Source organism: Mobula birostris, chromosome 8, assembly GCF_030028105.1.
Source record: "Mobula birostris isolate sMobBir1 chromosome 8, sMobBir1.hap1, whole genome shotgun sequence".
Lineage (NCBI taxonomy): Eukaryota > Metazoa > Chordata > Chondrichthyes > Myliobatiformes > Myliobatidae > Mobula > Mobula birostris.
This window is the reverse complement of record NC_092377.1, coordinates 162086902-162111333: the sequence shown is the minus strand read 5'-3', so window position 1 is coordinate 162111333 and position 24432 is coordinate 162086902. Positions and strand designations below refer to the sequence as shown.

At 41.5% G+C, this 24432-nt stretch overlaps 1 protein-coding gene across 2 annotated transcripts in view; it reads right to left on the bottom strand.

Annotated features, from left to right (window-relative positions):
- LOC140201891 (PH and SEC7 domain-containing protein 3-like) overlaps nt 1-17140 on the bottom strand; it is an 85599-nt gene extending 68459 nt beyond the window's left edge. Inside the window, exons 1-2 of one of the 2 annotated variants that reach the window (XM_072266657.1) lie at nt 16978-17140; nt 10935-12063 (exon numbers count right to left, since the gene is read on the bottom strand). In XM_072266657.1, coding sequence (XP_072122758.1) covers nt 10935-11975 — 1041 coding nt within the window. In that variant the 5' untranslated portion in view covers nt 11976-12063; nt 16978-17140. The remainder of the gene's footprint in view (nt 1-10934; nt 12064-16977) is intronic. The other variant, XM_072266658.1, reaches the window with a different exon arrangement.
- Nucleotides 17141-24432: the final 7292 nt, after the last annotated feature.

Genomic DNA, 24432 nt, shown 5'->3' with positions numbered 1-24432 from the left:
GCGAACATGAAGTGATTGTACTAACATGAAACATGTAGTGAGATGCATAGTTTGTGTTAATAATCAACACACTCAAGGATGTTGTGGGGGCAGCCCACAAGTGTCGCCACGTATTCCACAACATGGCATGCCCACAAGGTTCATCAGAACAACACAAGCAGCCAACAACAAAACAAAACAAAATAAGACAGCAGCAAAATAGGTGCTTTATCCACCCTCCCGCACACACAGACAGGCCTCATCCCCAACCACAGGGCAGGCCTCATCCAACCTCTAGTCCCTTGCCCAGACTCACTGACTTGATCATTTGGCCTCTACCTCTGGATTTACCAACTTCAGTCTTCGACCTTTCAGACTTTCTACCTTGTCGATCTATTCCTTTCCTTCTGAAGTGCATCAGAAACGCTTCAGGGCCCAACACCAACTTGATGAACACCACAGCATCTTCCATTTAGGGATGCTTCAGCCCTCTGTAATCAATACCAAATCCTCCAACTTTAGGTAATTGACTCTTTCTATCTACATCAGAACTGGCCATTTTTTTTGTCTCAGATTTTCCTCTGTTGTATAACTAGACTATTGGGCATGTCCAACAACCTTGCCATTAGTACGCATTACACAGAGAAAGAAGCTTAATCTGTTACATAAAGAATTAAGTCGGCACAAAGATATTTTCTTTGTTCTAACCATCCTTCTCCCACCTTCTCAGTCACCCATAACTAACTTGTTTTCTCTCTTCCCAGTTCCAATAAAGGGCACTAAACATTAACTCTTTCCATTTCCACAGAGGGTGCCTAACCTACTGAAAGTTGCCAGCGGAAACTTGATACCAATCATGACTTAATTTTTAACTTCCGATGCACATTGGCTCGTAAATGAGAATTGGAATTTGTTAGACATTTCCATTTTGTCATATTACATGAAATATGTGCTTTGACAGATTATCTTGGGCAACAAATGTAGAAGTGATCAACCATACTCCACGGCCATGTGGTTAGCCTGTTCCTGTATCCTGTTATTCATCTTAATTGGCTACATTCTGTGCAAATAGTAAACCAAGTTGCATTTTACCATTATGCTTCAAAACCTCCATAGTCATCCCTGTAGCAAAGAAATCAGTTGTAGCCTGTCTGAATGATTACCCTCCCGTTGCCCTGATCCCTATAGTGATGAAATGTTTTGAACGGCTTGTCAAGCCTCATATCACAGCCAGCCTCCCCTCATCACTGGATCCTCTACAGTTTGCTTATCGTCCAAATCGCTCTACGGAGGACGCAATATCCACCACACTGCACACAGTTCTCTCTCACTTGGACAACAAAGACACTTATGCCAGAATCCTGTACATTGATTTCAGTTCAGCGTTCAATACCATCATCCCACAGAGACTAGTGGAGAAACTGTCGCTGCTTGGCCTTAACACTGCCATGTGTCGCTGGATTCTGGATTTCTTGACAGAGAGACCACAGTCAGTCCGTGTTGGCAGGACATCTCTGACTCCATCACACTGAGCACTGGATCCCCACAAGGCTGTGTGCTTAGCCCATTGCTGTTTACACTGCTAACACATGACTGTGCAGCCAGATTCAAGGAGAACCCGATCATTAAATTTGCTGATGATACCACAGTGGTGGGGCTCATCAGCAAAAATGATGAAACAATGTACAGGGAGGAGGTCAAACACCTAGAGAGCTGGTGCAGTGATAACAACTTGATGCTTAATGTCACCAAAACCAAGGAAATGATCGTCGATTTCAGACGGTCTCAGCCTGAGCACACACCCCTCAGCATCAGCGGCTCCACAGTGGAGAGAGTGGAAAACATCAAGTTCCTTGGGGTGCAGATCTCGGACAACCTCACCTGGTCCAGGAACACCACTGGGATCATGAAACGGGCCCAGCAGAGATTGCACTTTCTGAGGAAGCTTAAACAAGCATCACTCCCCACTAACATCTTAACTACATTCTACAGAGGTGTGGTTGAGAGTGTGCTGACCTTTTGCATCACAACCTGGTACTCCAGCTGCAGTGCTGTCGACAAAAAAACCTTGCAGAGGGTGGTTAGGGGAGCAGAGAAGGTTATTGGGGTCTCCCTACCTTCTGTCCAAGACCTCTTTCAGAGTTGATGCCTCCAGAAGACACGGTACATCATTAAAGACCTCTCACACCCTCTCCATGAACTGTTTGCTCTTCTGCCATCAGGCAAACGTTACAGGAGCATCAAAACTAAAACCACAAGGCTACTAAACAGCTTCCTCCCACAGGCAGTCAGACTGCTAAATAGCTGCTCTACCTGACTCTGCTTTGGACACTTTTAACTTGCACTGGACACTTATAACTTGATTTTAACTGACATGTGGCTGTTGTGTTTTACTATTTATTGTTGTGTTTATTATTTAATGTTGCATTTGTTATGTTATGATTGCACTGCTCCTGGGAAACACTGTCTCATTCTGCCCTGCAGAGCTGATGTACGGTTAGAATGACAATAAAGTTTTTTTGAGTCTTTTTGAATGACCTTTAAGCAGAATGACACATGATCAAATATTATGCTTTTTTTGCACTTTCTTACAGAATCAAAGATTAAAACAGCACAGAAATAGGCCCTTCGCCTTAATTGGTCATGCCAACCATCTCTCTCTCTCTCTCTCTACTGCCTGTTACGGTGCTGGCATTTAGGGCAGCAAAGAAGGTTCTCCACTTCTGGCACTATTCAGGCTTTCTTCACCATGTCAACAGCTTCCTCTCAATTTTCTCTTCTGTCAGTCATACAAGTCCCGGGTCAAGATTTAGGAATACCATTGCTCTCAAATGTAGAAAATTCTTCATTGCTGTTTCCGTAACAATTTTGTTTCACCAGTCAGGGTTGTTGGCCCCAGGTTGAACCCCCGAACCTGGAGGACCAGTGGACCACTCTTAGTCTGACCTCTACCTTTTGACCTGTTTAACATGGGTGACCCTACCAAGGGCCAAACTGTAAAGACCTGACTCCAGCCAGCACAGCTTTCCAGGTCATCGAGGCATGCAAGCCTTCAAACCCAATAACAAAGTTGTGGCCCTCTTGGAGGGTGCCAACCATGATGCTTACCAAATTAGACCCATATCCCTCCAACCCAACCTATTACATACTCCCCCAAATGTCTTTTAAACATTGTTATTGTACCACTTCCTCTGGCGGATCATTCCATCAATGCACCACCCTCTGCGTGAAGACTATAAGACATAGGAGAAGAATTAGGCCATTCAGCCCATTGGATCTGCTCCTTCATGGCTGATTTATTACCCCTCTCAAATCCATTCTCCTGCCTTCTCCCCATAACCTTTGACGTACTCACTAATTAAGAACATATCAACCTCCGCTTTAATATACCCAATGACTTGGTCTCCGCAACAAATTCCACAGCTTCACCACCATCTGGATAAAAAAAATTCCTCCTCATCTCTATTCCATAGTGAGGTAAACTAAAGAACAAAATGACTCAATAAACTACAGATTAGGACTTCTGATTTCTTGGAATACCAAGATGTCAAAAAATGAAACAGCAAAACTGAAAGTTCCTTCCAACCTGTTTAATACGGACATTGTGCAAGGCTGTTCTAAATTGTTGTTTATAGTGCATACTGGCTTCTGAATCAATGATGTAATCCCTTAAATTTTTCCAAACACACCTTTCACAATGATAACATTCTTTTTTCCCCCTAAATCAGTTTAATAAGTGGTGGACAGAGGGGATGGCTATAAAAGTCTGCAAAATGATCTGGACCAGCAAGGAAACTGGACTGAAAAATGGCAGATGGAATTTAATGCAGAAGTCTGAGGTGTTTCACTTTAAGAGGACAAACCAGGGTAAGACGTATACAGTGAATGGTATTGCACTGAGGTATGTGGTAGAACAAGAGGACCTGGGAATACAGATCCATACTTCCTTGGAAGTGATATCATGGTCATAAAAAGAGCTTTTGGCACATTGACCTTCATAAATCAGGGCACTAAGTACAGGAGTTGGGATGTTATGTTGAAATTACATAAGATATTAGTGAGGCCAAATTTAGAGTATGGTGTGAGGTCCTGGTCACCTATCTACAGGAAAGAAATCAAAAAGCTTTAAAGAGTGAAGAGAAAATATACACAGAAGTCAACAGGATCAATTGTATCTGAGTCATAGGTTGAATAGGCTAGGCTTTTTCACAGGAGAATAAGGGTAGATCTCATATTGAGGTATATGAAATTATGAGAGGTATAGATAAGGTGAATGCATGCATGTAGGCTGGATGAGACTACAGCTAGAGCTTATAGATTTAGGGTGCAAAGTGAAATATTTAAGGGGAACATGGAGGGAACTTCTTTAATCAAAGGGTGGTGAGAGTGTGGAATGAGCTGACAGGGGAAGTGGTAGATGTGGGATCAATTGTAACATTTAAGAGAAGTTTGAATGAGAGAGGTATGGAGGGGTTTGGTCCGGGTGCAGGTAGATAGGGCTAATCAGAAACTCAGGCTATAACAGGCTAGATGGGTTGAAATGCCCGTTTCTCTGCTGTCATATTCTATACCCTGGCAGCTTCCTGGTAAACCTCTCCTGCATATACTCTAAGCCTCCACATCCTTCCTATAACAAGGTAACCAGAATTGAATGCAACACTCCAGATGCGGCATAACTAGAATTTTAAAGCTGCAACTTCCTGATTCTTGAGCTTAATGCCTTAACTAATAAAGACAAGCATGCCATACGCCTTATTAATCACACTCAGCCTGTATGGCCACTTTCAAAGAGCTATGAACCCAAGATTCCTCTGTGGATAAACACTGTTAAGGCTCCTGCCATTTTCAGTGTACTGTCCTTTGATATTTCATCTCCCATATTGCAACACCTGAAACTAGGCCAGATTAAACTCCACCTGCCATTTATCTTACCATATTTGCAACAGATCTATTTCCCACTGTATCCTTTGGCAATCTTGAACACTATCCACAAAGTCACCAATCTTCATATTATCTATGAACTTACTATCCACGTTTTATCCAAATCATATACATATATAAACCATAAGACATAGGAGCGGAATTAGGCCATTCAGCCCATCGAGCCTACTCCACCATTTGATCATGGCCAATTTACTTTACTATCAACTCCACTCTCCTGCCTTCTTCCCGTCACTTTTGACACCATTACTAATTAAGAGCCCACCAACCTCCACTTCAAATATACCCAATGACCTGGCCTCTACAGCTGTCTGTGGCCAGTTTTGCAGATGATATGAAGATTGGTGGAGGGGCAGGTAGTGTTGAGGAAACAAGTAGCCTGCAGAAAGACTTAGACAGATTAGGAGAGTGGGCAAGAGAGTGGAAAATGAAATACAATCTTGGAAAATGCATGGTCATGCACTTTGGTGGTAGAAATAAATGTACAGACTATTTGCTAAATGGGAAGAAAATCCAAAAATTTGAGAGGCAAACGGACTTGGGAGACCTTGTACAGAACACCCTAAAGATTAATTTGCAGGTAGAGTTGGTGGTGAGAAAGGCAAATGCAATATTAGCATTCATTTCAAGAGGTCTAGAAAACAAGAGCAGGGATGTGATGTTGAGGCTTTATAAGGCACTGATTAGGCCTCACCTTAAGTAATGTGAACAGTTTTGGGTTCATCTAAGAAAAGCTGTACTGGTATTGGAGAGGATTCAGAGGAGGTTCACAAGGATTATTCTGGGAATGAAAGGGTTATCATACGGGTAATATTTGATGACCCTGGGTCTGTACTCGCTGGAATTCAGAAGGGTGAGGGGGGAATCTCATTGAAACTTTTCAAATGTTGAAAGGCCTAGACAGAGTAGATCTGGAAAGGATGTTTCCATGGTGAGGGAGTCTAGGACAAGAGGGCACAGCCTCAGGATAGAGGAACATCCATTTAAAACAGAGATGTGAAGAAATTTCTTTAGCCAGAGGGTGGTGAGTTTGTGGAATTTATTACCAGAGGCAGAGGTGAGGCATGTCATTGGGTGTATTTAAGGCAGAGCTTGATCGGTTCTTGATTGGACACAGCATCAAAGGTTAGGGGGAGAAGTCTGTGGAGTGGGGCTGAGGAGGGGAAAAAAGGATCAGTCATGATTGAATGGCAGAGCAGACTCAATGGGCCAAATTGCCTAATTCTGCTCCTACGTCTTATGGTCTTATTATATGCCTGCTACATCATAGTTCAATCCAGACTGTGTCCATACTTCAAGTCAGTATTTAGCAGATGCACCTTTGGCAGCAATTACAGCCTTGAGTCTGTGTAGACATGTCTCTATCAGCTTAGCACATGACACCATAATTTTTCCCCATTTTTCTTTACAAAACTGCTCAAGCTCTGTCAGACTACATGGAAATTGTGACTGAACAGCCCTTTTCAAGTCCAGCCACAAATTCCCGATTGGATTCAGGTCTGCGCCCTGACTTGGCCACTCCAGGATGGTAACTTTGTTATTTTTAAGCTATTTCTATGTAGCTCTGGCTTTTTGTTTGGGGTCATTGTATTGCTGGGAAACAAATATTCTCCCACGTCACAGTTCTCTTGCAGACTTCCCTGTATTTTGCTGCATTCATTTTACCCTGTACCTTCACAAGCCTTCCAAGGCCTGCTGCAGTAAAGCATCCCCACAGCATAAGACCATAAGACCCCACAACACAGGAGCAGAATCAGGCCATCTGGCCCATTCAGTCTGCTCCGCCATTCGTGAAGCAGCCACCGCCATGCTTCATGGTAGAATGGTGTGTTTTTGATGATATGTGGTGTTTGTCTTACGTCAAACATAGCATTTAGTCTGATGGCCAAAAAGCTCAATTTTGGTTTCATCAGACCATAGAACCTTCTTCCAGCTGACTTCAGAGTCTCCCACATGCCTTTTGGCAAACTCTAGCCGAGATTTCATGTGAGTTTTTTCAACAGTGGTTTTCTCTTTGCCACTCTCCTATAAAGCTGTCACTGGTGAAGCAACCGGGCAACTGTTGTTGGATGTGCAGCCTCTCCTATCTCAGCCACTGAAGCTTGGAACTCCTCCAGAGTTGTCATAGGTCTCCCAGTGGCCTCTCTCACTAGACCCCTTCTTGCACGGTCATTCAGTTTTGCTGTGCCATATCCTTGATGACTGTCATTACTATACTCCAAGGGATATTCAAGATTGGTCTCATAAGCCACTTGAGAGCCCATAAGTAGATCAACAGAACGAAGACCATCATCCTCGGCTTCGAGGGATAGCCACAACGACTGATTCAGTAACTTGAAATTTTTCTTGCATCTAATTCCTGACTTGTGCGTTTCAATCACAAACAAGAGAAAATCTGTGGATACTGGAAATCCAAGCAACACACACCAAATGCTGGAGGAATTCAGCAGGCCAGGCAGCACCTATGGAAAAGAGTCAGCAGTCGATATTTCAGGCTGAGACTCTTCAAAGGGATTATACTCTTTTTCATAGATGCTGCCTGGCCTGCTGAGTTCTTCCAGCATTTTGTGTGTGTTGCTTATGCTTTTCAATCCCCTTTGAAAAGCAGACAGTGTAAGATGTAAGGTCTTAAATTAATACTTCACATCTGTTAAGCAGGTTTGCAAGATTAAAAACATTATATAAAAGTAATTTGTAATTGTGACTATTAGCCTGGGTACAAGAACCCTCAAGTTGGCCATTAGGTGGCTTTTGCAAATATCTTTCCCCACCCACCTTCCCCCCTCACCTGGTCTCACCTGTCCTCTGCCAGCTTGTACTCCTTCCCCTCCCTCCACCTTCTTCCCTCTGCCCTTCCAGTCCTGAGAAGGGTTCAGCCCAAAACATTGGCTGTTTATTCCTCTCCATAGATGCTGCCTGATTTGCTGTGTTCCTCCAGCATTTCACGTGCATTGCTTTTTCACAAAATGTTTTAATACATTCCCATGAAAGTTAATATGCAACATGGATTTCGCTATAACATTTAATTATCAAAAACAGGTCATTGTGTTACAAACTGATGACTTAATTCTGTCTCTCTTTATTCACCTGCCTCATCTACACACTGCATCATTTTTTTCCAATGGTCTGTTCTTCCCTTAAATATCTCTCATTCAACTACAATGCATTCATCACCTCTCAATCTTTTGTTAAGATGCAATCTTAAATGAGATTTAAATGACATTGACTGTGGAATGATTGTTGGTATCAGATGGGGTGCTTTGCATACCCCGGAAACTGCTGATCTCCTGGGATATTCATGCACAACAGTCTCTAGAGTTTACAGAGAATGGTGCAAGAAACAAAAAAAAAAAAATCCAGTAAGCAGCAGTTCTGTGGGAAAAAGCACCCTGTTAATAATGAGAGAGATCAGAGGAGAATTACCAGATTGGTTCAAGCTGACAGGAAGGCGAGAGAAACTCGAATAACCACATGTTACAACAGTGATGTGCAGAAGAGCATCTCTGCATGCACAGGATGTCAAACCTTGAAGTGGATGGGCTACAGCAGCAGAAGACCACAAACAGGAGGTACCTAATAATGTGGCCACCAAGCGCTTATTTACTCTAGATAAGGAGATCCCAACCTAGGGTACATGGACCCCTTGGTTAATGGTAGTTCATGGCAGAAGAAAGGCTGGGAACCCCAGCTCTAGATCCCTTAATCTCACCAGCCAGTTTCTAACACCCGCTACATAATTTCAAAATACTTCCTCCGTAACGTTTCACAATTTGAAATGCCTTATATTCTCCACAGAATGACGATCACCACCAGTGTTTCAAGTCTCCTTGCACTTACATTTTCACGGTATAAAATCTGCTCTGTGTTCTTGATAACATCTCAACATCCTTCCTATTATGCAGAGACTAGAACAGCAATCCATCTGTGGTTTTATATTGATGTAGATTCACCACGGCATCTCTTTTCTCAATCATTTCCTGCAACCCTTTCTTCATTATGCTTTTGACTGGTTTGATGAGAAATGAGAAAATAAGAACTGAAGACTTGGGGAAGTAAAGAATTGAACATTAACAGTGCGGTTAGAATACTACAAAATGGAACCTGCTCTGAACATGAATTCAACTAAACCTGCTTGATTAATTGGTCAAATTTACCAAGAGGTGAGCTGATTAGAATATTTGTTTTAACTTAAAGTAAGTTTTCTTTCTGAATTATTATTGACGAGGAAAACAACAGACAATTCACTAACTAGAGCTCAGGCTGACTGACTTGGGTATTGGTCAGTAAATCTAAAATCTTTCCTGCAATTGGATGTCAGTAAAACATGCAGCAACATCCAAAATTCAAGCATGTTATGATTTGTGACCAAGCTGGCTACATCTGCTGTTTAAAATTTGATTCATTATTTACACGTTCAGTTGAATGTACACTCAACTGAACAGGAGTACTCTTTTTTTTTGATACACCTGTACCCCTGCAAATATCTAATGGGCCAATCAGCAACTCAATACATTAAAAAATGCAAACGTGATCAAGAGGTTCAGTTGTTGATCAGACCAAACATCAGAATGGGGAAGAAATGGGATCTAAGTGACTCTGACCGTGGAATGATTGTTGGTGCCAGACAGGGTGGCTTGAGCATTTCAAAAGATCACTATGAGTGTATTTGTAAAACCCAGTGCAATGAAAATACCCACAGGGACTGGACGGCTTGGTATTTCCCTAGAGGAAATAACTTGGAATGTGGAGAATCTTACCCATGTGTTTATAACAGGTCTGTTTTATTCAAGGGGAATTTGTACTGCAGATAAACAAAAAAAAAGCTGCTGATGTAAGAAGCATGCCCATTTTCACAAAATGACGGGCTCAATACGCTTCTGACAGAAATTAATTGCTCGAGTTACTGGCCATAAACAGGATATTGGAAAGTTATTTTCTAAAATGACATTATGAAATACTAGTAGAACAACCAAGGTGCTGTCAAAGCCCAGCGCTGATGGGTTAGTGCACCTGAACCCAGTACTGACTGCTTCGTGTTGCAGTAAAATGAGCACCAAACTACAGTGAAGTATGCTTATAGCACCAATCATATGGTTGCCGGATGCCAACAGCAATTTTATATTACCACAATATAACAGATGCATTGTGCACTAAACCCAGCAGTGACCCCTGGCATAGCCAGCCCATCGCATCTGCCCCTGCTTCTGGCAGAGGATAATTTTCAGTCACATCATTTAATCCTAAACCCAACAGTGGAAATTCTGATCTACCACTTTAAAAAGAGATGTATGTGAACATCGGCAAATCTCTGCTCCTTTTACCTTACATCATTTTCCTCCATTATTCACTGACTTACTGTATTCAACACCAGAGGACAGCTACTACATTTTAAATCAAAGTTTTAACACATTCTTCTCATCTTAAGACTCCCAAAATTTCTTAAGTTTTTTACATTAGATGAGCTTCCATTATACCAGAAGACATAGAAGCAGAATGAGGCCATTCAGCCAATCTAGTCTGCTTCTCCATTCCATCATGGCTGATTTATTTTCTCTCTCAACCCCATCCTCCTGCCTTCTCCCTGTAATCTTTGACATCTTTACTAATCAAGAACCTATCAACCCCCTCATTAAATATAACCAATGACTTGGCCTCCACAGCCATCTGTGGCAATGAATTCCACAGATTTACCACTCTCTGGCTAAAGAAATTCTTCCTCATCTCCATTCTAAAAGAATGCCCTTCTATTCTGAGACTGATCTTAAGACTATCCCACCATAGGAGACTTCCTTTCCACATCCACTCTTTCAAGACCTTTCAGCATTTGATAGGTTTCAATTAAGTCACTCCTCATTCTTCTGATTGAAATATTAAATAAAATATTTGATATTTAATTATATTCCATATTAAATAAAATATGGAACTGAAGGATAATACATTCCAGAAGGGATGTAGAGGGAAGTCAGTGGTCAATCTCCATCTTTCCCACTTTGATTAAAAAGAGATTCCATTACCTCACTCTCCATCTGTTGGTTATTCCATCCCACCAGCTCCTTATGCACTAAAGGAATGTATGAGGGTAGAGTAGACACTGCATCCTGTATGTTTATCAGACAGCAATTTTCTGTGTTAACTTCCTCAGCTGCTTCAATTTCCATTTCACTGCTAATTGGCTCACAGCTCTTTGGCATTACCACTGGATCTGGGTCACACTTCTTATCCAATGTCTCCTCAGTTGTGGCAACTTCTGTGGTTAAAATTGGAATAAATGCTTTGTTTTGATGCCACACATCCTGTTGTAAAAAAGCAACATCTGATGGGTCCATAATAACTTCATCAGGAGATGTGGCTGCGTCAGAAACCTGGGATAAAGCCTCAGACTTATCCCTCAACAATTCCTCATCAGTTTCTTCATTGACAGAGGGTGTTAAGGGCTCCGATGGACCCGGGCTATCAGTAGTCATTGAATCTGAATGATTAAGAAGACTGTCAGTACTTTCTTCAGCATAATTCCCTGTATCATTGGTGTTTTTGGTCAGTAATACAGCTTGTACCCATGGTGTAGATCCATTACTTTCAAATGAACTTGTGCTTTCAGATCGATTAGAAGCATCTAATTTGTCTTCCAAATCCTTGAAAAGCTCATTATCCGTTAGTTCACTGACACACCCTTCAATTGGTCCTAAATCTGGATTCTCACTCTGGGCAAGCATACTTTTGTTTTCAAAATCAAAGCTTAAGAAAGGATTTTCCATAATAACATTACGATCACCAAGATCTTCAGCAAGATCCTCCACGAAACTGTTGGCACCCGGCTCCATTTCATTAACTGAATTGGCCGAGATCTGAAAAAGGTTTGTTTCAAGTAGAGTGCCGCCGACTTCTGTCCTTGACTCTGAAAATTGTATTAACTCAGAGATGTCACAATTCAGAGGAGCTAGATTTTGTGCACCAGTGCCTTTGTCTTCTTCAATGTTGTCATCACCTTCTGTACTGCCTAAATCTTGTGCAGAAGATATTTGTTCCATGTTAGTCAGGGAATCAAAATGATCCATCTTCAGTTATCAAAGGGAAGTTACAAAGGGTCTGCTGTTGATTTCAATGGAGTGCGTAAAGATATAGTCAGCTATTTGCCATGATGACCTGTGAAAAAGTAATAATTTAAGTGATTGCAAATTCATTGGTAAATGTTCCAACTTGTCTTGAACTATGGTTGCATAAACATTACAAAGAGAATGTGTATTTTGAAGTTTTGCTCAGTTTCTAGAATGAGGTCCATAGGAAGAAAGAAAAAAAGAAGCAAATATCAGATTGGGTGTCACTATTTCAGAAGACCTGTCCTAAACCTAGTATGTAAGTGCAATTGTGAAGAAAGCACAACAGCGCCTCTCTTCCTTAGGAATCTGCTGAGGTTCAGAATGAGATCTAAAAAATTGACAAACTTTTATAGAGGTGGAGAGATAATTGACCGGCTGCATCATGGCCTGCTATGGAAACACCAATGCCTTTGAACAGATTACACCACAAAAGGTAGTGGGCCAGTACATTACAGCTAAAGCCCTCCCAACCATTGAGCACATCTACCTTTGTACTTGAAATGCTGTCGTAGGGAAACTGCATCCATCATCAGAGATCCTCACCACCCAGGCCATACTCTTCTCCTGCTGCTGCCATCAGGGAGAAGGTACAACAGCCTCAGGACTCACCACCATCAAGTCCAAGAACAGTTACTATCCCTCAACCATCAGGTTCTTGAACAAAAGGGGATAAACTACACTCACTTGCCCATCCATTGATATGTTCCCACAACCAATAATCTCACTTTAAGGACCCTTTATCTTGTTATTTCATGTTCTTATTACTTATTGCTATTTATTTATATTTGCATTTGCACAGTTCATTGTCTTCTGCACTCCACTTGATCTTTCATTGATCCTGTTATAGTTACTATTCTATAGATTTGCTGAGTATGCCCTCAGGAATATGAATCTCAAGATTGTATATGGTGAGATATTTGTACTTTGATAATAAAATTTACTTTCAACTGTGAATGAGTTCCTGGTGAATCAAATTGAATATACATTTAATGGCCAAGCTATTAGGTATAGGAGTGGAACCCGGTGTGGTCTTCTGTCACCTGTCTGGCCACTCTCCCCGACCTCTCTCATTAACAGCAGTCGAAGAAATAAAAACATTTTAATTTATAAATTAAGATACGACAACTGCAGAATAAACTTGGGCATGGTCCAGCTTGTACAGAAATGTGAGGATCAATACTGCCTTTAAAGAGATGACTAAAAAAATTTTACTTTTGAAAAGTAACTTGCATTTATATACCTTTTCATGGTCTGACGTGGTCCTGAAGTCCCAACAGTCTATGAAGTACTTTGGAATTCCAATTGTAAAAGAGGCAGATTAACACCTCCACTTATTAACTAATCCTACCACTACTACATCCACATCATCTAGTCACTTTATGCACATACAATCAGTCCATGCATATTTATTTATTTATTGACATACAGCGCAGAATACATCCTTCCAGTCCTTTGAGCCGTACCTCCCAGCAATCACCCAATTTAACCCCAGCCTAATCACGGTACAATTTACAATGACCAAATAACCCACCAACCAGTTCGTCTTTGGAACGTGGGTGGAAACCGGAGCACCCGGAGGAAACCCACGTGGTCATGGGGAGAACGTACAAACTCCTTACAGGCAGTGGCGGGAATTGAACTTGGGTCAGTGGTACTGTACAGCACTGTGCTAACCACTATGCTAACAAGCCACCTCAGGTGTTACTTGTATATTGTGTTTTATAGGATTGCTTTTGTATCTATACACATTGTATTCTTTACGCCTATTGTGTTTTTTCAACCTGCATCAGAACCAGAGAACCACCTTGTTCTCTTTTATACTCGCGTACTGAAGAATGACAATAAGCAATCTTGAATCTTCAACCTTGTACACTTGGAATGTGGAGACAATACTTCTATTTACCTGATGGCATTTTTGATGAATCATTAATAGTAGGGGTGGCACACTGCTTTACAGTAGGTACAGGTAACCTGGGTTCAATTCCCACTGCTGGCTGTAAGGAGTTTCTGCATTCTCCCCATGACTGTGTGGGTTTCCTCCGGGTGCTCTGGTTTCCTCCCACAGTCCAAAGACGTACTGTTTGGTAGGTTACTTGGTCGGTAGGTTACTTGGTCATTGCAAATTGTCCCGTGATTAGGCTAGGATTAAATCAGGACATTGCTAGGTAGCGTGGCTTGAAGGGCCGGAAAGAGCTACTCCATGCTGTATCACAATAAATAAAAAAAATTAAAATAAATACTCATTTAAGAAATTCAAGTACAGACCACAGAGAGGCAAAGTTGTACCCTAATTATTAAATTTAAATCATTAATCGTTCTGCTATTATTTGACCTTGCCTTGTGGACATTCTGTTGGGAAGCATTCATTTTACAAAGATTACAGTGTTAGGCGATGTAAACTTGTACATTTAAAAGTTAAAAGTTGTTAACTTTTAAATGTAACTTAAAAGTTACGTTTTTAAGTTACAATGTAAAGTTGTAAATTAAAAGTACAAATGCAGGAACAAAATTTTTTATTTACAACATGGAATGCTCAAATTTCTTGAGAATCACAAATTTCCTATATTAATCACTTAAAAGAATTTTTTTCATAGAAATTGGAGCACAAAATTGTTCTCATTCTGTTTCCTGACCTTCCCCTTGTTATTCTGTATTCATTCTTTTCAAATATTTATCTAGTTTTTGTTCAAGTGACATCATTCTCTGCTTCAATCGTATTTTGCGATGAAACATTGTCCTCAAACAAATTCTCCCAAATTACCCCTTTGTTTATTTAGTGATAGCTCAAAAATCTATATCTCCTTGTTACTAAATCAACAGTCCATGGAACAGCCTTTCATTTTTTGTCACCTCCAAAGTTCTAAATTGTTCGAGAATGTCTATTGAAAAATCCCTTTAACTTTTATTTCAAGAATTATTCTTTTTATTATTACTACCCCTCAACCACCAGGTTCTTGAACAAAAGGGGATAAACTACACTCACTTGCCCATCCATTGAGATGTTCCCACAACCAATGATCTCACTTTAAGGACCCTTTTTCTCATTTTCTCATGATCTTGTTTTTACTACTATTTACTTATACCTGCATTTGCACAGTTTGTTGTCTTCTGCACTTTGGTTGATATTTCATTGATCCTGTTTACAGTTACTATTCTATAGATTTGCTGAGTCTGCCCACAGGAAAAAGAATCTCAGGGTTGTATATGATGACATATATACACTTTAACGTTACAATTTACTTTGAACTTTTAATTGTATCTTTATACTTACAACTAATATTTATATTCTTAATACTGTCATTTATTGGAGTTATATTGCAATCTTAATACTGTAATAATAATTGTAAATTTGAAGTAGAATGTTGTGAATCAAACTATGTCAAGTTTCAGATGGATGCCTTTTTAAGACTCGATGTACATAGGGTATTTACGGCCTTTGCTGATCTTGTATCTAGCTTTAGAAGTAAAATATGCAGCTTATTTGACTGATTATGTAGACCCACTCTAATGAAAGTTGTCGTAGCTGAGGTCCTGTGGCTTTTCAGTGAGTACTTCTAACAAGGGAGGAAATTGTATCACTACAACTATAATAAAACCTTTTGCCCAAACATAAAATAGATCTGAAATCATGCCCTTTTGTAAATGATACAGAATGTGTTATAAAATTACTAGTGAAAAGATTTGGGGCAATTTAGGAGATTGTAGGGTGACAAATTTTTGGCCTACACTGTAATACATGCACTTGTTTGGATTCAACAAGATGCAATTCTCTTCCTGCTGAGGGCAACCTCCATTTCTGTACACTGATTCAGCACCGCCATTAACATCAAAACAAGGTGGTTTAGCACTTGGAGGTTCAGTTTCACTCCATTTAGCTTAGTTCAATCCAGCAGGAAATACAAAGATGATCTCTGTAACTGTAATATTTGATCTGTCAGAAGAATAATTGAAGTGTAAAGTTACTTTACAATGGCCCCTTCTAATTATCGTGTCAAAACATTAATCAATGCCTGACCTAATGTGGTTTTCAGTTTGATAGTAAAACCATAAAGTTTTTGTCATAAAAAAAGTGCAGCACAGAAACAGGCTCTTTGGCCTATCTAATCCATGCAGAGACTATTTGAACTGCCTATTCCCTTCGAGCTGCACAGGGACCATAGCCCTCCACACCCCTACCATCCATGTACCTGTCCAAACTTCGCTTAAACATTGAAATTGAGCTCACATGCACCATTTGTGCTGGCAGCTCATTCCCCACTTTCATGACCCTCTGAGTGAAGATGTTAGAAATTTTAAGAAACACAGAAGACTTTTAATCAAGACATGCAGGCAGAAATTGAACTATTGTCATATGACTCATAATTATTAACTATTAACTCATAATGATGTTCATTAAGTCTTAATAAGTACGCTCGTCAGAAACTATTTGGATTAGCAACATTCTATCCCAAATTTATATTATTAAGACCAACTAAGATTACAATATAGCTCCAACAAATTACAGTATTAAGAATATAACTTCTATGCGTTTGAGAAGTGCTTGAGTGATAAATCCTTATTTCAGATCTTGTATCCCTGCGTTATACAGGGATACAAGGCAGCCGGTAGAATATACAGTACATTGCCTTCTGATATGACACCTGTATATTGAGACCACCAGTCTCAAAAGATCAAAAAAATCAAACCCACATCCTTGGTGAGACATGCTCTGGGGAATTCCTATCTGTTTCCAATAAGTCAACTTTAATGGAACAAAAATGAACGCTGTTTTTACATCCAGCATCATCTGTGTCCAGTCCACGGGGAATTGGATGAGAGGCGCTTTGTTGTCCTTAGCGAAGGCTCTGCAAAGTGTGTTTGAGATGAGACTTTCTAAAACATCCACCACCTTTACCAAAAGCAGGCCTCGCTTTTGCTAAATCTGATTAGATTAGTTTTGAAGTAAAGTTAGTCAACTCACCCATCGGACTTCCCATGTGTCATAGCCCCTGAATGAAGCCAGTTCCCTGACGAGTTGGCCAGTGTTGTTGTCCGCAGGGGTAGCGTATGGGAGATGGGTGGCCTCAGTCAGTACAGACTTTTCTACTCTGCCCTAGTTTCTAACAAACTATTTTCTCTCTCTCTCTCAGTCTCTGCTCAAGTTGACACATGCTCACTTCCTTCCGCAAGTTCAACGTTTGACAGAAAATTAGTGGAGCGGGAGGAGCCACGGCGAGCGGAGGAGATTACGGAAAGTTAAACTGATTTCTTCGTGCTGCTGAACAACTATCACCAAGAAGAGATTTAGATCGGGATTTGAACTGATGAAAGGCTGTGCTGTGTTGGCCTGTGGCCCCAGAGCGTGCACACTCTCCAACACAGTTCTGCCGCTCCCCTGTGTAAAAATGGTTGCTACCATCAGTGACAGTCAGAGGCTTCCGTTTGCTTGACAGGATCAAATGGTCTCGCATGCAAGATATCGGAAAAATAATGCAACCCTGCCAACACAACACCTGCTGTTGTGGAGAGCTGCACCGCTTTAAACAAAACGTATTTAAATGAATCAGCATCCTTATAAGCTGAAATGTCAACTGATCATTTAACTCTTTCAAACCCGTTGCCAGAGTGCAGAATAGTTCATCACATTACTGATTTGAAAATATTAACGTACAGAAAAATATAGTAATCTTTCCCCTTTAGACTTATTACAAGAATTGCATGAGGACTTGAAATACAGAAAAGGCCCCCCCCCCAGGACAGAAATGGCTAATACCAGGGGCAACACACATCAAAGTTGCTGGTGAACGCAGCAGGCCAGGCAGCATCTCTAGGAAGAGGTACAGTCGACGTTTCAGGCCGAGACCCTTCGTCAGGGTCCATAATTTTATGGTTGGTGGAAAGCAGAGGGGGGATGTCAGAGGTCGGTTGGATTTTTTTCACACGGGAGTGCTGGGTGCGTGGAACGTGCTGCTGAAGGTGATGTTAGGGGCAGATACATTAAGGACATTTGAGAAACATTTAGATAGGCACATGGATGAAAGCAAAATGGAGTCTAAAAGTAGGTTAGATTGACAGAGTAGATTAAAAGTTTGGCACAACGTTATCGGCCGAAAAGCCTGTAAAGTGTTGGAATGTTCCATATTAAAATCAAGATTTCATGGTTTGTTTAGAGAACATATGACATAGAACAGTACGACCAGGCCCTTTGGCCCACAATGTTGTGCTGAACCAATTAAATTAGTAATCAAATGGCCAACTAATATAATCCCCTCTGCCTACACAATATTCTATTTCCTGCACATCATACACCTATCCAACAGTCTCTTAAAAGTCCCTAATGTATTTGCCTCTACCAGCACCCAGACACCCACCCACTCTGTGCACAAAACTTGCTGCACACATCTCCTTTGAATTTACCCCCTCTCACCTTAAATGCATGCCCTCTGGCATTAGGCATTTCAACCCAGGGGAAAAAAATGTTGCCTGCCTGTGCTTCTTCGTTATGATTCAGTTTCCACTCACATAGATAATATTCATGACTTTAGCTATTGAGGCTGGAAAATCCTGAGATTTCCTGCCCAGATCTCTCACTCCTAACTCCCTAAAACTTTCCACTTATGCTTAGCATCTGACCAGTTGTCCTCACCTCAGTCGATGGTGTTGTACCAATCTTTTGTTTTGTGAGATTATGCACTTCTGAGACTCACTGGGATGTTCTAAGTCATTTCCATGTGGTAGCAGTTGCACTCACAATTACTCAGGAAGGTGGCTCATCAAAGTTCAAAATTCAAAGTAAATTTATTATCAAAGAACATATATTTCACTGAAAATAGTCATAGTCACAGTCATAGTCATACTTTATTGATCCTGGGGGAAATTGGTTTTCGTTACAGTTGCACCATAAATAATAAATAGTAATAGAACTATAAATAGTTCAATAGTAATATGTGAATTATGCCAGTAAATTATGAGATAAGTCCAGGACCAGCCTATTGGCTCAGGGTGTCTGACCCTCCAAGGGAGGAGTTGTAAAATTTGATGGCCACAGGCAGGAATGACTTCCTATGACGCTCTGTGCTGCATCTCGGTGGAATGAGTCTCTGGCTGAATGTGCTCCTGTGCCCACCCAGTACATTATGTAGTGGATGGGAGACATTGACCAAGATGGCATGCAACTTGGACAGCATCCTCTTTTCAGACACCACCGTCAGAGAGTCCAGTTCCATCCCCACAACATCACTGACCTTACGAATGAGTTTGTTGATTCTGTTGGTGTCTGTTACCCTCAGCCTGCTGCCCCAGCACACAACAGCAAACATGATAGCACTGGCCACCACAGACTCGTAGAACATCCTCAGCATCGTCCAGCAGATGTTAAAGGACCTCAGTCTCCTCAGGAAATAGAGACGGCTCTGACCCTTCTTGTAGACAGCCTCAGTGTTCTTTGACCAGTCCAGTTTATTGTCAATTCGTATCCCCAGGTATTTGTAATCCTCCACCATGTCCACACTGACCCCCTGGATGGAAACAGGGGTCACCGGTGCCTTAGCTCTCCTCAGGTCTACCACCAGCTCCTTAGTCTTTTTCACATTAAGCTGCAGATAATTCTGCTCACACCATGTGACAAAGTTTCCTACCGTAGAGATTCAAACATGAGATTCATTTTCTTGCGGGCTTACTCAATAAATCTAATAACCATAATAGAATCAATGAAAGACCACGCCAACTGGGCGGAACAACCAGAGTGCAAAAGTCAACAAGCTGTGCAAATACAAGAAGAAAAAAAGAAATAATAATAATAATAATGAATAAATAAGCAATAAATATTGAGAACATGAAATGAAGTGTCCTTGAAAGTGAATCCATATGCTGTGGGAACAGTTCAGTGATGGGGCAAGCAAAGTTGAATGAAGTTATCCCCTCTGGTTCAAGAGCCTGATGGTTGAAGCATAATAATTGATCCTGAAACAGGTGGTGCGGGTTCTTAGACTCTTGTACCTTTGTTCTGATGGCAGCAATGAGAAGAGAGGTTCCTGATGATGGATGCTGCTTTGCTTTGACAGTGTTTCATGTAGATGTGCTGAATGGCAGGGAGGGCTTTACCCGTGATGGACTGAGCCTTATTTACAACTTTTTGTAGGATTTTCCATTCAAGGGCATTGGTGTTTCCATACCAGGCTGTGATGCAGCCAGTCAATGTACTCTCCACCACACATCTATAGAAGTCTGTTAAAGCTTTAGGTGTCATGCCGAATCTTCGCATACTCCTAAGGAAGTAGAAGCACTGCCGTGCTTTCTTCATAATTTCACTTACGTGCTGGGCCCAGGACTGATCCTCTGAAATGACAACACCGAGGAACTTAAAGTTGAGGACCCTCTCCACATCTGATCCCCTGTCACGTACCCCGTGACGGGTTAAGGAACCAGCAGAAATGGAAACACTTTGGAGTCTGGTATTGCTATTAACATAAGTTATTTTTATTAATAACTACATAATACAGTAATATATAACCAGATAAATCAAACAAGTTAGCTGTGTTATGTGTATATATGTGTCCAAATATAACTCCCAATCTATTGAGCTTGGGGGAGACAAAGCTTAGGGTCTTGAGATGGTAAAGTATGAAAGTTCAGTTCATCCACGGAATAGGTGATGAGAGAGAGATATTTGTAATCCAGGGTAAATGTCGAGAGAAGGCAATTACATTGATATTCCAGATTCCACGACAGCAATACAAAATAACAATAGTACTAGGTTTTATCTCCGAAGTTCTTCCATTCCACACAAGAAATATCACCAACAGTGATCTTCAACGAATATCCTTCCAACACAAGTGGTACTACACCCGAATTCAGCTATGGGTCATTCCAACGTGGAGGCCACAGGATACTCAAACAGAATCCACATATGGATTATCACCAACAGTAGCTTATCAATAAGGCGACCCCCTTCAAGGGAACCAACCCCAAACACACAACGTGATAGCCACTTATCGAGTTCCACAACATACGAAATAACTCCAACAGTGATGTGCCACAGGGGTGCCTTTCTTCAGTGAACTACCACACCCAAACAAGGGTAACACACAAGTGGTATTCATAAAGGTACTCCCCTCACCAGAGAACCCACTCTTGTGGATTAACTATGTGACAGTCACACCTTCGTATTCGAATGGAATCAACTCACCCTTACGGGCTACTTAGGAGAGAGTCCAAACAGTGACCTCTTTGTCACTAGGTTTCTTCTGTTTCAAACCTTCCTCTGCCCTCTTCTCTTCCTGCAAACTTATTCTAGTTGCAGAAAACTTGTGAGAGTCATTTATCAATACTCAGGATTGATCTCAACTCACCCCTTTTGGGCTACTGAAAGTTTAAACCAGGACCTCACTCACTGGCGTCGTTCATTGACCGAATCCATCTTGACTCTGAGCATGTGTTTCTGCATGTCCTTGTATATTCAAAATAAACTACAGAAAAACCATAACATCGATTGTCCATCAAATAACTCCACCTCTCTCTCTCTCTCTTTCCATGGCAACCCAAAAGCTGACAGCAGTAGTCAGTGTTCTTGTAAAAGTGTAACTGCGAGCTGAAAGGCAGACTCTGCCCCTCTCTCTCTCAGCAGAAATCCAAAAGTTAGTCTCAGTTCTTTCTTGTGCCTTAAAGTGACAGTCCACAGCAAAAAGGAACCCTAGGGGTACATAATGAGTACATAATGTGGAACTTCAGTTCCCTCCTCCTATTGTTAAGTTTTCCACCTTAAGGATATTTTTGATGTTGAATATTCAGGTCTTTGCTCTGTGTCCTTTCTGCTTTTGCTTGTCGCCACAGATCATTTTGGTGAGCTGTGACATATTGTGATGCATCAGTGATGCTGATGTCACGTTCACACATGTTGCCAGTCCAGTACACTGGGAACAGATAAAGCTGAGCATGGAACCCTTTGGTTCACAATGTTTGCTAATACTTTAACCTACTCTAAGATCAATCTAACTCTTCCCTCCCACATAGACCTTCATTTTTCTTTCATCCATTTGCCTATCTAAGAGTCTCTAAAATGTGTCTAATGCATCTGCCTCTACCACCATCCCTGGCAGGGCGTTCCACACACCTACAATTCTCTGTGTAAAAAACCTGCCTCTGACATTCCCCCCAAAACTTTCTTCCAGTCATCTAAAAAGTATGTCCTTTTGTATTAGCTATTTCCACCCTGGGAAAAAGTCTCCACCTCTCCACTCTATCTATGCCTATTGTCATTTTGTACACCTATATAAAGAAACTTCTCATCCTTCCTCACTCCAAAGAGAAAAGCACTAGCTTGCTCAACTATCCTCATAAGACATGTTCTCTGATTCAGGTAGCATCTTGGTAAATTTCCTTTGCACCCTTCCAACTCCTTCCTATAATGAGGTGATCAGAATTGAATGCAATATTTCAGGAGTGATCTAACCAGAATTTTATAAAGCTGAAACATTACCTCCAGCAACATACACAAAATGCTGGAGGAACTCAGCAGGTCAAGCAGCATCTATGAAAGAGCGTAAACAGTCGACGTTTCAGGCTGAGACCCTTCTTGAGGAACTCCCGGCTCTTGAACTCAATCTCCCGACTAATGAAGGCCAATACACCATATGCCTTCTTAACCATCCTGACAACTGCAACTTAGAGGGATCTATGAACGTGAACACCAAGATCCCTCTGTTCCTCCACATTGCTAAGAATCTTGCAGTTAACCCAGTATTCTGCCTCAACTTTGACCTTCCAAAGTGAATCCTTTTACACTTTTTCGGATTGAAGTCCATCTCCCACTTCTCATCCCAACTTTTAATCCTATTAATGTCTCCTTCTCATCATTATCATTATGTGCCAAGTCGTGCAACAAAGGCAATCATAGTCTTCCATCTGTCTTTAATCCGAAAAGTTCTAATAATGCTGTAAAGTGGCTAGCACAACGCTTTACAGTACCAGCGACCTGGGTCAAGTTCCTGACCCTGACTCTAAGGAGTTTGTACATTCTCCCCGTGACTGCGTGGATTTCCTTTGGATGCTTTAGTTTCCTCTCACAGTCCAAAAAATGTACCAGTTGGTCAATTGCTCATTGTAAATTGTGCCGTGATTAGGCTAGAGTTGAATTGGGGGTTCCTGGGCAGTGCTCAAAGGGCCAGAAAGGCCTACTCTGCATTGTATCTAAATAAATAAATTTTAAAAGCTCTTCCAAACTTTTGCCTGTCCATCTCTTGATGTAATTCATGAATGTCATGCACTGTCGACCGCAACTTTTTTTCCCAGTAATTTTTCCTGTTACTGCAAGATGTTCGAGCTTCTCTTTCCTCAGTGTGTGTCCCATTCTAATCTAACACAACCTTCTATGCTACCTAACCACTACCAATCTAGGAGTCATCTGCAGACTTGCTAACCAGTCCTCCACTTCCTCAGCCAAGTTATTTATAAAAACCACAAAGGTCAGGGGTCACAGAATAGATCCCTGTGAAACACCACCCGTCACTGACCTCCAGGCAGAATATATTCCATCTACCACTGCCCTCTGCCTGCTTTGGGCAAGCCAATTCTGAACCCACACCGCCAAGTTTCCCTAGATCTCAAGCCCTCTGAATGAGCCTGCCATGGCGAACCTTGCGAACTTACTGCAATACTGTGCAAAATTCTTCGGCACTTAAGCATTGTATCAGGCAATGCGGAGCAGAGAATGAATTTGTAAATCTGGTGGGAGCCAAGGAAATTGGGAATGGTGAGGGTGCAGTGCCACAGGAGGGTTTGTATGTGGGTCAGGTGGCGGAGAAGGAGTGCCAGGGGCAGGGGTGACATGGGTGCAGACACACCCACCCCAGAGATACCCGGCAAGGTCATTTGAATCCAAAAAATTGGTTTATTGACCATTACAGAATGTCTCTCTGGTGCTTCCCACTTCCTTTCCTTTTCCCAACCATGATTCCCCTCTCCCTGCCCCCTTCCCACTGTCGGTCCACAATAGAGACCCATATCAGAATCAGGTTTATCATCACTCACATACATTGTATTAGCTAATGCTGTTGGGGAGGGCTTAAACTAGATTTGCAGGGGAGTGGGAACCGAAGTGAAGAGGCAAAGGATGGGGAAGTTGGAGCACAAGCAGAGACAGCTTGTAGGGAGTTTGTGAGGAAGGAGAGGCAGATGTTAGAGCAAAGATGCACTCAGCCTGATGGTTTGAGATGTGTCTATTTTAATGCAAGGAGTATCATGAACAAGGCAGATGAACTTACAGCATGGATCAATTTGTGGAACTGTGACGTTGTGGCCTTCACAGAGACTCGGATGTCTCAGGAGCAGGAATGGCTGCTGACTGTGCCAGGCTTTCGATGTTTCAAAAAGAATAGAGTGGGGGGCAAAAGAGGTGGGGCATGGCATTGAAAATTAGGGATACTGTCACAGCTGCAGA